Raw genomic sequence first — 18,758 nt, forward strand, 5'->3', positions numbered from 1 at the left:
ATACACATCGAATGATTATAAGCATCCTGAAATTGGAAGTTGTAACTTTTTTTGTTGTTTTTTTCTTAATATCTTTTCGTAAAGTGTTTTTTTTTTTTCTTCTTTTTTTGGCTTTAACAGTAGCACCTATAAATATATGCGTCTATATTTTAAGACAGGCTCTTTTAAGACACTACATTAAAATAAGACCTTCCATTCAGCTAGCTTATTGTATCTGGTTCTTTTTTCTCATAGTCTAATCTCAAAATGCTCCAAGAAAGTGTAATTTTCATACTACAATGAAACCAACATTTTCATATTCAATATTCAATATTTTCATATTCATATTTAATATGTCATATTCTTGTCTTACTATTAACACAAAATTTATGCAAATGGGTCTTTAATGTTGCTGAATTGGAATTAAAGATGTGATAGTTCTGGGAATATATGAAGAGGGTATTTGAAAGGTTTTAAAGAGAATTAAATACAATGTCAGATGTTCTGTATATACCCTGTACTGGTTTAAAGTGCTAAGATGCAATGTCATCACCTCAAGTGCATGCAGCTGCCACTGTCACATGGTGTATTAGACCTAATGTGACTGAGAATTCACTCTTTTTACTGTGTACAGGTATAATGAGTCTCTACACTGCAATTATCATCTGAACATTTGGATATGAATTGAATTTTACACTTTACAAAAAAAAAAAGTTGCCTTGCATCATCAGTGTACCATCATCTAGCCAGATGAATTTATCCAAAAGTCCATTGCATGGTACTGATACTTCTGCACTTTGAAAGGCATTCGACGTGGGGGTTTGTGCTACTTCTGAGCTACGTTTCCCCTCATTAGGTCTAAACGGTAAATATACTGTTGAGTAAATAAACAGTGTGGAGTGCTGGTTTGGAGGAGGAGGTCATGATGACTTACAGACTGTGAGTCTGTTTGATCACTGCAGGCTGAAGCTCATCTACCGTATTATAGCTAGTAGATGCACAAACTCCATACTGCCAAAACAGATGGTAAGAAAAGAGCAACACAGCTGCACAGATATTGCACATTCCGGAGTTTGCCTAATGAAATGGAAATCATCACGCTGGAGGATGGTTCAAACTTTTTCCCTGCTGTTAGATTTCAGAAACAGACCACGGCTTATACACTGGGGAAAGTTTTTCCACAGATTCTAATGTATTTTTAACCAAGACAACCGACAGAACTCGTATTGGAAGTACGCACTTTCCAAAAAGGTTAAACACATTTTTGCGCTTTATTTTATTGTCTCTAACTTTAGGGAGTATTGTAAATAACAAATAAGAGACACTAAGTAGCCTTCCTTTATATCTTATTTCTTTCCAATCTTTGAAGTGATGCCTTTAAACAAAAACACCTTTTGCGAGACACTGCATTGTTATCTGCTTTTGTTTGCTAGCATGTTGAGCTAAAAGTGGCTCTATGTTGGTTAATTTTGACCTACACTTGCTCTGTCAGGAACAAGCCTCTATGGCATGCTGTGCTGTGTAGAATATAAAATTCCTTTTTATCCTGATTTTAATGTTGTGTGTGCTGTGTTGACTTGTTTACAGCTCCTCTGATGCCTGTATTTAGAGCTGTTGTTAGTGTAATGACCAAGGTCGTAAGGCCCTGTGGTGCATTAAATGTTTTATCACCCTCTTTAATTTTTGGATATAAAAAAACATGCTTTAAATCTACATATTAATTTGACATTTTTTATGTTTACTGAGCAAAGCAGCATTGTAAATTTTCTGGGTTTTCCCACCCTAATTTGCACCCTTGTTAACTGCTGTTAAAAATTCTGCTATAAACACTAAATAAACTTTGCTCTCAGATTTACCCCATCAAACTCGGATGAACTTAAATGCATCTGTATTTACAGCTTTAAGCTCTCAGATCCAACAACTCTCATCATCTCTGTGTTTATATTCACTGACTGCAAGTTCACAAGCTCATGCTCTAAACTTGAGTTTGCTCTCGTGCAATCACTCAAAGTTTCCAAAATGTTTTTTTTCTGTTTAGGCCTTGTTCCAGTAAGCTTTAATTTTTTTTATGATTCAGTTTTTCTTCATCTGTGTTTTTTCCCTCTCTGCAGTGGAGCTGGCCATGATCATGGACCGTCTATACGGTGGGGTTTGCTACGCTGGCATTGACACAGACCCTGAGCTGAAGTACCCCAAGGGAGCGGGGCGGGTCGCCTTCTCTAATCAGCAGAGTTACATTGCTGCTATCAGTGCTCGCTTTGTACAGCTGCAGCATGGAGAAATCGATAAACGGGTGAGTGGGGGAGAAAAAGAGAGCTCAGTGTTTTTCGACCTCCCCTCTGGGTCCCCATCTTTCTTCATTTGTCTCCACTTGCCTCACTTCCTGTTCTGTTTCCCTCACTCTCTCCTCCCCTTTGCCCCATTTCTGAGTTGTGCTATAAGAGGGAGGTCTTCACAGATACAATTAAGGAGTCCAAAATGTAGCACTGTCTTCAGATTGTTTGTGTTTAGTGGAAGATGATGTGTGGGAGGGATGCACAATGCAAATCATTGTTCACTCATGTAGAAGATCGGTTATTATGGCAACATTTGTGCTGAATCCAAGCTTCAAGAAGAGGGTTTTCACTGGTTTAAAATGAGTTTAATTACAAGGGAGTGGAGGAGAAAATACTGTAAAAATAGGCAGATACATGTAGCTTTTATGCTTCTTCTTATTCTTGAACCAAGGAGCCAATAAGCGAATTTAGTTCAAAGAAGTGGATGTTTCGACCAACAAAAATGATCAGCTTTTAATGTTACTTTTGTTGTGTTCAGCAGCCTGAAGATGTCAAACAGCAGTCCACTATGACCTCTTAACTCTTTTACTATATTTTATGTCTTAACACTCATTTACATGCTGTATCATTGTCATGTGTTTAAACTTTGAAGCTAAAGCTATCTGGGACTTATCCACTGTTGTCAGAATCACAGTTACACCGCTTTTGGTGGCCTGTAATCAACTCAAACATTATTGGCACAATAGAGGGAAATGAAGAAGTAAAAAGAGCAGAAACTGAACAGAAATATCAAGTGAGGAGAAACCATCATAATATAAATTGCTACGATAATAGTAAGCTGCTTTCTCATTTGCATAATTGGTGTGCAAATTTTGTACACTGAGTGCCTTAGTGACATTCACTTGCTAATAGCACAATCCCTCAATACTGAGCCGTTGGAAATGCTAGTGAATGGTGAACAATACAATCTGAATAGGGAGTTTAAAATCCACAAAATTGCTTTCAAATCTTGATTGAACAGCTCACCATGGCTGTTCCTTCTCCTTCTCTGACACTATGCAGTGTGTGAATCTACAAAGACATTGTTTTGTGGATACAGTTTTAATGAGTCACTGTGGTCAATACAAACTTCTGCTATAAAATGCAGTTCCTGTAGCTGCAATAATAACCTCCACATTATGCAAGCTGAAATCTTTCATGTAATATCACATAAACACCGCATAAGCACAGCATGAATTCTCAAGTTAGAGCTTTGACATGAGTGGGGGTAGCTTATAGAGAAGTTGATTGACCAAAGAAAAGGTTTACAGCAGGATTAAGAGGCAACCTCCATGCTGTGGAAGTGCAAAAAAAAAAAAAAATGCAGTTCCTCTAGTGTCCACTTGAGACTGCTGCAAAAGCACCATAGGTCACATAGACACTGCATGTACAAATACCTATTTGAATAGCTGCTTTTAAATCAGAAATAAATGTTACAGCCTAATTCTAAGAACAATTTTGGTACTGGTAATTCCTTTAAGGGCACACACTTTACAGGGAGTGGATTCTTTTAGAGCTTGTCCGTTTTGGTCTAAAAAGGATTCCAGCACAGCATAGCTGTTTTAAGAAGCTTAAGATCCTCCTCAGTTCCCCCTTGTTGTCTTGTTACTAGGGTGAGCTAACGTTGATAGTGTTTTCAAAACTGTGTCCGCTGTGGATTGGACTCTAAAGTGAGCAAATGGCTGGTGTCGCTTCAGCTGCATCCAGTATTTTCTACAGTCTATGACTAGGATAAAAGAAGACTGTAGGATCATGTGTAACAGCAGTGAAGAGAACAAAGCCTGATAATAGGAACATACAGTGATACTGCTCTCTAACTGTATAAGCCGATTTCATGTTCTTTAGCTTATTAAATATTGTTACTAAGGATGGGAATTCTTCATCTTTATTGATATTGATACCCTTATTGATACTTCTTAACATCCTAATCCTAAGCAGTACTTCCACTGATACTTTTCTGTTTCTTGGTGGAAAGACAAAATGGCAATAGAAGTTATGAATGTCATGCCACAGTCAGCGTGGGTCACTGCAGTTGAAGCCACTCAGCATCAGAAGGTTTGTACTGGTGACAGAAATCAGTAGGAAGTTTTAGAAGAGCTTTATTTTAGGTGAAAAGTGCCATCATTTCAATAATAACATCTTAATTATGTTCACGATGGTCAGAATGGTCAGCTTGAGTGAAAAGGTAAAAAATAGTAGGTTTCCATGTGTTAATAAGTCAGTCCTTTGGAATTATGGGAGAAGGAATCATTCTAATTTAGTAGACTGATATACAAAATAGACCTAGAAATGATGTGAGAACAGCGGAAGTCTTTAAATAAATTTTGAATTCATTCAAAAATTACCTAAAAAATACTTCGAAATTATTCAATTGAAAAATAAAGAAGAAACATGAGAATTATCAAGTACTTTGTATAGATAAATTTTCTTATTTCTAAGAAATTACTAAGTGAACCTCCACCTAATTACAGAGCATTGCCACAATATTACAAGGAACTACTTAATAATTAATACATTATTTCTATAAATACTTCCTTAATATCACCATATTTCAAAGTCATAACATGGTAAAATGTAACACTTTATTACTAGGTGATTAGGGCTCACTAATAAAGTGTTACCTATAACTAATGTTTTCAGGTACACGTTTAGTGTCTCTATGTTACCATCTTTGTTTTGTTTCTGCAGGTTTTCTCTATTTTATCAGGTGGAAAAAGAGAAACGATGAAAAAAGTAACTTTTTAAAATTAAAATCATCCTCCTCTCTGGTTGCAGGTGGAAGTGAAGCCATATGTGCTGGATGACCAGCTGTGCGATGAGTGCCAGGGAACTCGCTGCGGCGGGAAGTTTGCGCCGTTCTTCTGCGCCAACGTCACCTGTCTGCAGTACTACTGCGAGTACTGTTGGGCTGCCATCCACTCCCGCGCCGGTCGAGAGTTTCACAAACCCCTGGTGAAGGAGGGCGGTGACAGACCCCGTCACATCTCCTTCCGCTGGAACTGAGCGGTCGGTGGAGAGGGAGAGGCAACAGGGGAGCAGGTAGTGCAGGAGTCGCAAATCATTGTACAAATAAATGCACTTTTCTGTTGCTGGTTCCTTTTTGCTCTAATTTTCACTGAAACTTTTTTCTCATTTTTTAAGTTAATATATATCTATATTTTGAAGAAAGAAAAGAAAACTGGAATTATATCCAAATATGTCCAGCAAGGAAAAAAGATGTGTAACATAATTTTATTTATGTGTTTGATTTTTGAAATATTTTTATTAGTTCTCAAAAGATACATATATAGGAAAGTTTGAGGTGTGATATGGTACTCTGCTATCCAATTGGCTTATTCTAAAGTATGACTTTAATTTTACTTTTGATATGAAAGCCCCAGAAAACACACTTCATTTGACATTTGATTGACTTTTTTTGTAGCAGAGCTGTTGCTTTTTATTTTCTATCAAGTCTCCAGAGCAAATGCTGCTGAAAAAGTGTCTCATTGGCTTTTTGTTCCTGAGAGGTGTGACTACGTTTTTTTTTTTTTAAATTATTGAATTAAGAGGCTCAAGAGCAAATGTGAATTGAAAAAGATGTTGCTAAAGAAGAGTGCACTTATTTCCAATTCAAAGAGTGCAGATCCAGTTTATGAGACCCGTTGTAGTTAACCAAAGCTGAATCTCTATTTACTTTGAGGAACAGAGAGGACCCGCTGCAGAGAGAAATGAATTCTTTCCCTCCCAGATCAAATTGTTTGAACCTCTCTCTTTATGATTTCCCTGATCATACAAATGTTTTGATGTTACTTGAAAACCACAACAAAATTTTTAGCAACACATATTTGGGTTTTGATCTCCATTTTGACATGCAAAAACTAATACCTCAAACTCAGCTGCTAATGTGCCGAATACAGTTTAAAAAGAGAGAAAGAAAGACAGAAACATTATCACCGCTGGTGTTCTCCTTTCCTTAGAACTCTAATCAAAGGGAAGTGATGCAACAAGCCGAGTGTGATGTGACTGGCACAGTTTTGTACTCACTTGCTCCATCACCTCCTTATTTTTGTACTCAAACCCAGGGTTGTGCCGGGGACAGAGCGGAGTATCGTACAGTATAAAGTGTATTCGGGGAATGTATGGTGTAGGGAGGCTGTATGAGAGAGAGACAGGCCAACTGCTACAGAGATAAATCCAGCCCCGATCCCCCTCCTCATGTCTGCCTGCAGCCTTCTGCTGCTAAGCTAGCAGCTAACAGAAGGCGGGGCCTCATTTATGGATTAAAGCCTGCGCACAGTAGGCCTTGGATCCAGATTTTTCAGGACTGAGGTGAAGGTAACTCCTCGAGAGAAGGCTGCTCAAACGCTGCCTTTTATTGCAGTTTTTCCTATCACCAACAGGTAACGCCTGTCTTTGATAGTTTATTTTCTAATGCATTTGTGCAATTCTCCCAAGTCTTGAATGGAAAAAAGCTTCGCATCCGAGTCAGCTACATTTACCGAAAGAAGCAATTAAAGTTTGTCTGCTTTCCGAATTGTCAGCACACATTTGAGTCACGGAGGGATCTGCCCTTTCGGCGAACCCCTTCTATCTTTTTCTCCTGCCAAGCTAATCCAACTCAGCATCCAGTGTTTTTGAAGCATAAATGAAGATAGTCTCTGCAGTGTGCTCTACTACTCCACACTTGTTACCCACATGCAGTTTGCTCTTTCTAACAGTTGGTTGTACCCAGTGGTGCTTGGGAACCAAAGATGGCTGTGCAGTAGTGGGTCATACTGTAGCTCATTTCTTATTTCGGTTTTTTTACTCTTACTTTCCTTTCTCATTTTTTCAAGGACATTTTTTATATATATATTTTTTAAGATCTGTCACTTCTACCCAGTTTTGCTTAACTGTCAAGCCCAGCAAACCAAAGATTGGCCTTGAACATAATATATTTATATATATACATATATATATCTGACAGTGCAGTCAAAACCCATTAGACCACCAGTGGAAGAACTACAGGGCTTGAAGGAACGCACACTCACATTTGAGGCCTCACACTCTCCATAGCTCAAAAATGAAAGCGCGCTGGTAGCCACTAGTTGTTTTAATCTCTGATAGGTCTGTGTGTTTTGGAAAAATTCAACATAAAGTGCACATTCACAGCAAAATTGAAACTAATCCTCATTTGTTTGACATTTTCAGTCACTCAGTGGTAACCTACTAGCTGAGCATTTAAATATGTCAGGGAGTTAGTACAGAAACTTGATTCTACACACTAGTGAGAAAACGTATCCTCATATCGACGGGTGTCGTTGCACCAGTTTTTGCACCCTGGACAGTTTTGTGGGTGCGTTGGGTGAGCATTTTAGAAGTTAAAACACTTTGTGAAGAATTTGCTGTTAAATGAGATGAAAAAAAGATTATTTTATACATGGCCTGCTGATTTTTGGTACAGTGTTTTCTAGCTAAATTATTTTGTCATGCACATATAAACATTTATTATGCACTACTTTTCTAAATATTTTTTCTTTTTCCAACAGTCATTTTAGGCACATTTTTCACAAATGGGGAAACTCCTTTTTGCAATACCTCAATTTTTCACATTGTGAAAGGTAGCTTTTGTACTTTTGTTACTGAGAGATCTGCATATATGGAAATGTTCATTTTAAGAAAAAAAAGATGAGTGATTTCAATATATATTATTTTCAATTATGCTTTTTATACATTTCAGTGCTGAGGAAATTTTACAACTAAGTGTGCACTTGTGTTGATGCGACTTCAGATCTGCAGAGGAGAGACCAAAGTGTATCGCTCTCTTGGTCTTGGCTTCTCGTACACTAGATGTTTCCAGTCAATCTGGTCAATAACAGCATGGCGAGAATTAAAAAAAAAAAAAAAGAAAAGGAAAAAAAAAAAACAAGTTGTAATTTGAATTTGATGTTAATGTCTCTAAACATGGCTATACTTCTGTCTTGGTTTCCTCTCCATAGATGGAGTATAACTTATTATAAGGAGAATGCAAAATTTGGTTCATGCTTAATGCTGAATCTCTTATCACAAGAATGGATGTTTGGTGTTTAGATATTTTAATATTGAAAAAAAGTATATATATATATATATATTCTTGAACTTGCCAACTAGCACCTATTGTAATCCTTAGCATGCATGACATAAAAAGAGAAAATGACAAGTACATGAATTAGCTATTAAAATTAATTGTTGTGGTGTGCACCAAATGTTTCTAAACTATTAACTTGTTAAGGACAAACCCCAAACCCACTCTATCTCACCTCACCTCACCTAACCCCCTCCCAACACCTCCCCTCCCCCACGTGTTGATCTCCTCGCTTCCCCATTCGCAGACCTCTGCAGGATGCACATGACAGAGAGCTAAGACGAGAAACAAGAGAGAAACTAAGTTAAAAATCCATTTTTGGCAGTGCAGGACTTTTGAGCATCCTTTAAAACACTGTTTTAAAAAGACTTGAGAACTCATCCCCTCTCTCTGTCGAGGTGATCTTATATAGACCTATCTGGAGGAAGGGGAGCTTAAAGACTTGAATGTGGTAAATGTTGCAAGTTAACTTCAAGTTGTTATGTGCAATACTTCTTTTGAACCTTTTTCCAGATAAAGACTCTTTGCAATGTAATTCTTTAATGCCATTTTTAATTGCAGACATTTAATTAAAGAAGATGTTAATATGTTTTTCACAGTCATTTTCTACTGTTATTGTAATCCTTTTCATGCTGGTGTTTGTAAAAAAGAAAAGAAATCAAACTATTTGTACTAATATAAATAATTGAAGTTATTTTTAAAACATTAAAGGTTTTGTGCTCATTTGCTTATTTTGTTTATTTTAAGCTACTGTGATTGATTGCATTGTAATTATTAGGTCAACAATGTATTTAGCTGTTTATTGGTATATTTTTAATTGGAATGTATAATTGATTTTTATAATTTTGATCAGATTTTTGTTATATTTTTGAGGTGAAGCTTTTAATATGTTAAAGTGTCTAGTTTTTACTAATTGCTATATTGTGCTCCACAATATATGGTTCACATTTTCTGAAGGAAAATAAATATTTAAATATTTGTCTGTTAATGATGTTACTTAATGGCAAGATTTCAATAGTTTTTAACTGTGTATGGGAAGGTTGTTGTATTTATTAATAGCATTTTTTACTTAAGATATCACCTTAATTTTTATTGTCATTTCACTTTATAAGTTCCTATTTTTGTATTTTCCTTTCTAATTAAGTTATGTAATACGGATATGTCCATATTTCTAGGAGTTGGTCTGTAGAAGTGCTAGTGAAATGAAAAAGAAAAATCTAATGTTATTTAATTGTTTGCAGCCAACTATTTATAACAGTATGCATAATTTTTAAATATTTGTAATGTGAAATGTTGAATGAAATAAATCTTAACTGTGATGAAAATGTTTGCTGTGTGAATTAATCCATGTTACATCTTTGATATTTAAATGCACGGTACAGGTGCATCTCAAAAATCAGAATAGCATGAAAATGTTCTTTTTTCCAGAAAGATAAATTAGCATGAAAAAACAAACCTTAACAATCAAAATCCACAATCTCATAATATTACAATATCATGGAACATCAGAATGAATGATTTATTAACAGAAATTTTGGCCCTCTTTATGTATGTTCACCAACTACTGCATTTATGCAATGTGGCATGATGCCAGTCAGTCTGTGGCACTGCTGGGGTGTTTCTCTGATAGCAGCCTTCAGCTCTTCTGTATTGTTGAGTCTGCTGTCTCTCATCTTCCTCTTAACATTTGCACAGAGATTCTCTACAGCAGGGGTGTCAAACACAATCACAGCAGGGACCGGCCTGGGTTCAGGACTAACCTGAGGGCCTAACGTTAACCTTTTCAACCATAAACTGTCAACCTTGTTTCACCAGTAATAAAATATGAAAAAAAAAAAAAAAAACTTAGCACTGATGATAAAAGATTTTGACATTTAAAAAGTTAAAAATATAAGTTTAAAGGCTCACAATCAGAGAAAAGTAAATTTATTAGTTTAAAAAGGTCAAAACATGAAATTGAAATTGAAAAATAATGGTTTTTTGAAGACAAATATATTAGAAAGAAAGTCAAAATCATGAGTTTAACGGTCAAAATATGAAATAAAATTTGTAATCATGAAATTAAAAGTCAAAATATGATTAAAATTTTAAATTGTGAGTCTAAAATGTCAAATTATGGGATTATGATATCAAATTTGGAGTTAAAAATATGAAGTAAAATACAAAATAATTGGTTAAAAAGGTCAAAATATCACTTAAAAATTGGAAAAATTAATCTTAAGGATCAAAATATATGAGAAGTCAAAATTATGAGTTGAATTTCTCAAAGTATGAAAATAGAAGTTAAAATCCTAAGTTTGAGTCCTAATTGTGAGATACAAAATTGAAAATGTGAAATTAAAACACAAATTAATTTCTTTTCCCACATTCCTGACTCCCTATCTAAATATTTTTACTCCTCACTTTTTCAGATTTTGTGACTCATCAAGGATATCTTAAATCATCAAGGATATGTTCACATTTTTATACTTGAGGAAATCTGCAGACCTCATACTGATGGGCCAGTTATAACAGAAATATGAGATCATCTTGCAGGCTGGATTTAACTGTTCCACAGGCCGGATTTGGCCCCTGGGCCTTGAGTTTGACACCTGTGCTCTACAGGGCTTAGGTCAGGTCAGTTGGCTGCCCAGTCCAGCACAGTATTATCATAATCAGCAAACCAGTTTCTGGTAGTTTGGGCTTCTGTGTCGACAGGTGCCAAGTCCACCTGGAAAAGGAAACCAGTATCTCCACAAAGCTTCTCATCAGATGGAAGCATGAAAGTCTTTAAAATCTCATGATAGACAGCTCACAGTTTTGACTCTGGACTTGATAAAGCACAGAGGACCAACAGCAGCAGATGACATGACACTTCAAACAATCACTAATTGTGGAAACTGAACTTTACACTGGACTTTGAACACCATGTAAGATGGTGCATTGTCATGCATGTAGATAATTTTGCTATGGAAGGCACTGTTCTTCTTTTTGTCAGAAACTCTATATACTTTTCCGAGGTAATTTTCATACCTTCAGGGACCCTAAAGGGGCCTATCAGCTCTCTTGTCATGATTCTGGTCCAAACATGACTCCATCACCTCCTTGCTGACATTGCAGCCTTGTTGGGACATGGTGGCCATCCACCAACCATCCACTACTCCTCCATCTGGACCATCCAGGGTTGCATGGCACTCAGCAATAAACAAGACTGTTTGAAAATGAGTCTTCATGTATTTCTGGGCCCTCTGCAACTGTTTCTGCTTGTGTGCATTGGTTAGGGGTGGCTGAATAGTAGGTTTATACATGACCACAAGCCTCTGGAGGATCCCACACCTTGAGGTTGGTGGGACTCCAGAGGCACCAGCAGCTTCAAATACCTGTTTGCTGCTTTGTAATGGCATTTTAGCATCTGCTCTCTTAATCTGATAAATTTGTCAGGCAGAAACCTTCCTCATTATGTGTTTATCAGCACAAACCCGTCTGTGCTCTAAATCAGCCACAAATTTCTTCACAGTATGATGATAATGCTAAAATCCCCCCCCCCCCCCCCCCCAATATTGCTGAAACCTGTGGCAAACTAATTATCACAGGTGTCCTAGATTGATTTCAGTGATCCAAGAGCCCTGGGACACAACACCATCCATGAGTTTAACTGAAAAACAAAAAAAATTGAATGTTTATGACACTAAAAACAAATTTGCGAACCCGGTGTAGTTTTGCAGCTGTACTGTCATGTTCACTCTTGTTTTAGGGCTCATTCTTAAATTTGACCCACAGAGCTTCTGTAATGGCTCCAGTTGTTCCTTTCTGCCAGCAGAAACAAGGCCTGAGGGCAAACTTCTCCCAGAACCTTAAATCTACCAACAGCTACAGGCAAAAGCAAAGTGCCATCCTTTCCCCTTTTGAGTTACATTTTTTATTTGCTTTAAATAATAAAATCTTCAATTTCCCAGAAGGTCTTACCATGTGAAAGACAGAGGCATGATGAAAAGGAAGAGACTAATCTTAATTCCAATAATATCATTAGAGCGACAGCTTTAACCTTATGAATACAATTTACAATTAAAAAAAAACAAAATCCCCTACCTTCAAATAACATAACAAAGAGAACTATCTAGACAGCCATTATGTGTCATGGAAGACAATTCAGCGTATTAAAAAACATAATACAAATTATTTGCACAAGGTTGTGCTTGACAAACTTGTAGAGTGGTTTGACAGAGTACAAAGCTTTCAGACTTCAGATTGACGTACTATCGAGCATCAGTGGATGGTTATTTAGAGTAGCACAATCAACAGCTGTGACTACAAATGAGACATTTTTTATCTTCAAATGTCAAATAATTAAGATCTTTATTACCAAGCATTACTCAGGATTTTGGGTAGTAAATTGACACTATTATTTTAATTCTACGTAATCTTCCCATACAACATAGGAAAGCATCAGCAACACTATGATAATAGCTGACATGTAGAAGCTTTCTGTCGTAGGAATCAGCTTTTCCATTCCCTCTTTTCTAGTCCACAAGTAGAAGTAAGGCTGGATAATAAACCTGAACCTGCTTTCATGGACTGAACAGATGATGTATTCCCTAAATGTTCCACTTTTTATCATCTCTTTCTCTTTTGTGTGCCTTATAAAAAGCATAAAGATCTCTGGTCTAGCAAATATTTACTCAGAACTACTCATAACTCAGTTTAGTTTAGACTCAAGTCCACATTCTGTTTTTGCTCTTACTATTTATTTTGTGGCTCCATAAAAACTAAGGCATACTATCTCAGACTTGAAACAAAGAGGGCTGACTAGGTCATTGTTTCCTCAGATTCCAGTGAAAATGAAAAACTGTGTGACGGCTCAGTTACACCTCCAGCTGGTAGTATTGTGCATTGTAAGTCTGACATTTTAGTCATAAATTACAGTCAGTTCAGCTGGTCATGTACGGAGGCGTAGTGCATTCATATGAGGAAAGAAAATGTTTCTCTGTTTTTCTGAGTGAGTGGCACCATTATCTCTGCTTTTACACGAAATGTTTCTGTTCTCTGTTTTTCTGATTTAGCAATCACTATCTCCTAGCACTGAGATGGTTAAAAAATACCCATCTGTAGGTAAGAGTAGTCTACTTTAATTTAGCAGAAAGGTTTTCATTCCTGTACGTTCTTTCACATCTCATATCATCCCATTTCTGCCATATCCTCCTGAGACCTGAGCTTTTGTTTGGAATGCACCTTTAGTTCTCCTCTTATTTAGGATAAATTCATTGAAAATTCTTAACTATATTTTTCAAAGTATCTGATAAAAAGTCCCCAGATATTCCATACAACCCCCCCCCCAAAAAAAATTTCTTATGTTCCTAAAAATGTACAAATTCATTCCCCAAATTCCACGAAAATTGTGTAAAATTCTAAACATCCACACAAATTCCCTTAAATGTCCATGAAAAATAACCCACCCACACACACACACACTCCCAGTCAAATCCCCCAAATTGAAACTAAATTAAATTCACAGTTAACCACCCCAACCCCCCCAAAATTTCAATAGAATTCTCAAAACTTACAGTGCATTTCCTAAATTTATACAAAAGTGTGATGTCTGAAAATGTCCAAATAAATTTCCCCAAACATCCATATAAATTTTATATATCCACCAAAGCAAATTCACCCAACTTTTCAAAAAAAATTACTCAAACCTCAATGGATATTCCAGATTATTAAAAAAATAAAATCCTATGGCAAACATTATTACTATGTTGTAGAAAAGCCAATATGTCATATGTCCTCATGTGCATGCAGGGTCTAAGGAGATAATGATAGAGTTTTAACATGGACTAGGGGGGCTGTTGGTTTATGGCTTTATGGGTGAGGAGGAGGATTTTGAATTTGATGTGATATGAGACAGGGAGCCAGTGGAGGTCTTGAAGGATGGGACTGATGTGTTCAAGGGAGCAGGTGTGGGTGAGCAGAATTCTGGATGTACTGAAGTTTATTGAGGACTGTTGAGGATGTGCCGTAAAGGATGCTATTGCAGTAATCAAGTCGGGATGTAATGAAAGCATAACCTGACACGCCAGATGGATTTGTTTCACACATCCAAAGCTTCAATAGGAAATGTTTGGAAAAAGGCAGAGGCTTTGAAAAAACACTCTGAGTATGATTGGGTGAACGTTCAGTCTGTCACATCTCTATGGGCCAATCAGAGCAACAAAACACGTGACGTAGCAGCTATCAAGCTGCACGTGCGCAGCTACTGAGGAATAACGCAAAACATGGCGACTATAGACATGTAAGTACTCGCCTTTTGTTGTTTTTGAGAATAAAACAACTCACTGCTGTTCTTTGTTCTTCTTTTAACGAAGGAATGTTGTCAAGTTCTGATAAAACTGGCACTTTAGCAGCATCCATGCTAATCACTTCCTCCATAACTGCACCAGCTCTTACTGCTGCTTGTTTAGGTCAGGACTCTGCCACGCCTGAGAGTACTGCCCCTCGTCGCTGATTGGTCCGGTCACTTTCTAACCGGGCCCAAACAGTTCAGATGGAAGCTTTGCAAAATGGATTCACAAGTGAGAAACAAGGAAACGGATGTATCCATCTGCTTTGCAAGGTTAATGAAAGCATAGATAAGAGTTTCATCTGCAGGGAAGGAGAGTAGTGTGTCTTACTGGTATCCTTAAAATTAATGTTGAGGTTTAAAGCTGTATTTACTTGCCTTTTTGCGTAATTTATTCCTCATGTGATTTTCACATTCCATTCAACAATCCCTATGGATTGTTTACAGTCGGTTCTCAACTGGTGGGTAAGGATCCAAAAGTGAGTCGTGAAGCCATTTTCAATTTCTCACAGATGTGTGCCTCAATCAAAGATATGTGTCAAAAAGTCAGTGATGGACTTTTATTTTGGAAGATGTTCCTATCAATTTTGTTTTATTTCATCTTTTGTTGAATCTCAAGCCAAGATATTTAACAAAAATATTTGGTTATGATTGAAAAATTGTCTGAGGATTTGGAGATGCATCCTGATGCTATACCGGTTTAGAACCACTGGTTTACAGTGTTTCTATGTATCTTGCTACATAAATTTGGACAACCATTTTTAACTTTACAGCTACATCTTATGTTAAATATTAACATATCCTAAAGATGGCATGAATATGTGAAAAATTAGCTGTAAAACAGACAGAAAAATGAATATTCTAATATCGGCATTAGCTAAGATGATGAAATGAAGATGACTGATACTGGTCATGATAACAAAGTCGAGCTACTCTTAGACTCACCTTAACTTCTCTATCAGTGATAAAAGATCTAACGAGAGCTCAGGAGCTCCAAGGAAGATAACCGGTACATGAAGAGTCCCAGTTGTTGACATGCAATAGTGTGATAAGAAGGCATACAGAGATAGAGATAGAAGGGTTAAGCCTCCTCTTAAGACACAAGAGTGTCAGTCTCCCAGACCCTGACAGGGAGATCATTCAAAAGGAGAGGGGCCTGGTAACTGAAGAACCTACCTCCCATACTACTTTTAGAACCCGAGAGTATCACAAGGCAGCCCAGCATTTTTGGAGCATGATGTCCTGGAAGAAAAATCTGACACCGTTGAGCTCTTTAAGATAAGTTGTGCCTGATAAGCACAATTGGCCTCAGTCAACAACTGTTCTTAAAACACATTTGTGCAGTTTTTTAAAGAAGATTATGACATTCCAAAAAGTTTTCTTATCCGTGATTTGTTCTTAGAGAAAGGACAAATCCAAAATTACTCAAGAGCGCTCGTAAAAACATTTGAGTGCCCACGAGATGATAAAACATATCATTTGAACTGGTCAGCTTTTCATTCTAACTGAACTGTTTTTCTCAAACACAAATACGTAAGTTTAATATGGTCAAGCATTAGTTTAAACATGCATCTTAACCACTAAATTTTAAAATCTGCATACATTTATCTCGTGTAGGAGTTACAGTGCCGTGAAAAATTGGATTTGTTTTCCCCCTTAAAAAATTAAATAATCATTCAGACACTGCATTTTGTATTTACTTGGGTTGTCTTTGTGAAATATTAAAATTGGTTTGATGTTCTGAAACATTTAAGTGTGATTAATATGCAAAAACATCATGAATCAGAAAGGGGGCAAATACTTTTTCATAGCACTGTACACACTTATTTAAGCCTTCACACAGGTATTTAAATGGTTTCATGTCTGTGTTTTCAGTATATTTGATATTGACTGCCGGTGTTAAAAATATAATTAATTCTTTCACTTTTGGTGTCATTTTGTGCATCTCAAAAATGAGAATATCATGAACAAGGTCAATATTTTTGTCACTCTTCTGAAAGTGAAACCCATATATCGCCGGAGGTGCATCTGTAATGACGCTCCCAACATTAAGAGTGTCACTGGAGGTGCACCTCACTTACCTGAGGGTTTACTTGATGTTAAGCGTGATTGGGAGTCCTCCTGGTGGTTCCTCCTGATGGCCATTAGAGGTGCATCTCAGATATGGAGGGATGTAAATTTGAGACACATCATCACCTTTGAGTCATAGGGTGTTTCGGCCTTTTAAACACTAGACACCCTTATCAAAGGTGGCCAGCTACAGGGTGATCAAGCCTGAGCTTGTGTCCCATGCCCAATCACGGGATGCACAGATGTTGTTCATTCGTGGGGGGGGGGGGGTTCTCAAGGGGGTGGTGGTGTTAGTGAGTGGGTCCTCTTGCTGTTGTTGGAGCCCAGCACTGGTCCTTCCACTTGAGCCATATCCACTGGCTACTGCAGACTCTGGGACCTTGAAGAGTGGAGAGGCACAGAATCCACGTTGCGTGAAGTCCAGTGTGAAGTTTCCACAGTCAGTGATGATTTGGGCTGCCATGGCATCTGCTGGTGTTGGTCCACTGTGTTTTCTGAAGTCCACAGTCAACGCAGCCATCTACCAGGACATTTTAGAGCACTTCATGATTCCTCCTGCTGACAAGCTTTATGGAGATGCTGATTTCATTTTCCAGCCGGACTTGGCACCTGCCCACACTGCCAAAGGTCCCAAAAGCTGGTTCAATGACCATGGTGTTACTGTGCTTGATTGACCAGCAAACTGGCCTGACCTGAACCCCATAGAGAATCTATGGGGTACTGTCAAGAGGAAGATGAGAGACACTAGACCCAACAATGCAGATGACCTGAAGGCCGCTATCAAAGCAACCTGGGCTTCCATTACACCTGAGCAGTGCCACAGGCTGATTGCCTCCATGCCACGCCACACTGATGCAGTAATTCATGCAAAAGGAGGCCCAACCAAGTATTGAAGGCATAGAAATGAACATACTTTTCAGAAGCCTGACAGTTCTGTTTAAAATATCCTTTTTAAAAAATTGATCTTATGTAATATTCTAATTTTTTGAGACACTGAATTTTGGGTTTTCTTATCTGTAAGTCATAATCATCAACATTTCAAGAAATAAAGGCTTGAAATTTTTCACTCTATGTGTAACAAGTCTATATAATATATGGTTTTCACTTTCAGAAAAGACTGACAAAAATATTGAACTTTTTCATGATATTCTAATTTTTTAAGATGTACCTGTACATTCATTTTAGAACTATTGGAGTATTTCAAAGTATGGCAATTGTTTGATCATTTATTTCATTTTAATTTTAATCTTGACGTTACAAATACTTTGCTTCACTCGCTCTTGTGGGCCTTCTGTATTACAAGGCTTTTAAATATGGTCCTTATATGGGTATAAAAAGGGTGTTTATGGTGATAAGGCAGAACGTGCGCGTGCTTCCAGCCCAGGAGCACCTGGCAGTTATCAGTTCAAGAACACAGGTGCGACCAATCTAGCAGTTTAAGAACGTGCCCGAATATTTCTTAAGGGCAAATTTAAGAAGGAAGATAATTCTCTCTGACTCAAATACCCCCTCAGTTGTAAGCCTTTTTGTAAAACACGGACTGTGTGTCAAGGATTCAACCACCAGATGGCGCTATAGGACCAAGATACGGGTTTGAGTTGCTGAGGTTCATGCTGCTTTCATAACAGTCGGTAATATTAATTGTCTGATCCATTATCCACGAATATGTTTTTCTGTGTTGCCAAGAAGGATTCTTTTTTAATCTTGTTGATTGCTGAGCCGATTTGATGTTTGGGGAAATGATAGGCTGTGCATTATTTACTTATTTATTTTTTTGGTTATGAAAAGAAAAAAAAACATTTTGGACCATTTATTTATCGAACTAAAACAGGACGGAATAAGGGGTTTTCAATATCTGCATATATTCTACATATAAAAAAAATGTTGTTACATTAAAAGTTAACGACGTAAGTCAACGCTGAACCAGGGAGCAAGAGTTTACGTGAAGCCCTTAAAGGCGTCATTAATTCGGCTCCACTTTGGGAGAACAAACCAGACT

General features: G+C 37.3%; 1 protein-coding gene across 2 annotated transcripts in view; it reads left to right on the forward strand.

Annotated features, from left to right (window-relative positions):
- Positions 1-9,669, forward strand: part of cpeb4b (cytoplasmic polyadenylation element binding protein 4b) — a 54,654-nt gene extending 44,985 nt beyond the window's left edge. For both annotated transcript variants that reach the window (XM_041800912.1, XM_041800913.1), the window contains 2 exons: positions 2,091-2,272; positions 5,070-9,669. In XM_041800912.1, the coding sequence (XP_041656846.1) occupies positions 2,091-2,272; positions 5,070-5,297 (410 nt within the window). In that variant the 3' untranslated portion in view covers positions 5,298-9,669. The remainder of the gene's footprint in view (positions 1-2,090; positions 2,273-5,069) is intronic.
- The last annotated feature ends 9,089 nt before the right edge of the window (positions 9,670-18,758 follow it).

Source organism: Cheilinus undulatus, linkage group 12 (genome assembly GCF_018320785.1).
Source record: "Cheilinus undulatus linkage group 12, ASM1832078v1, whole genome shotgun sequence".
Lineage (NCBI taxonomy): Eukaryota > Metazoa > Chordata > Actinopteri > Labriformes > Labridae > Cheilinus > Cheilinus undulatus.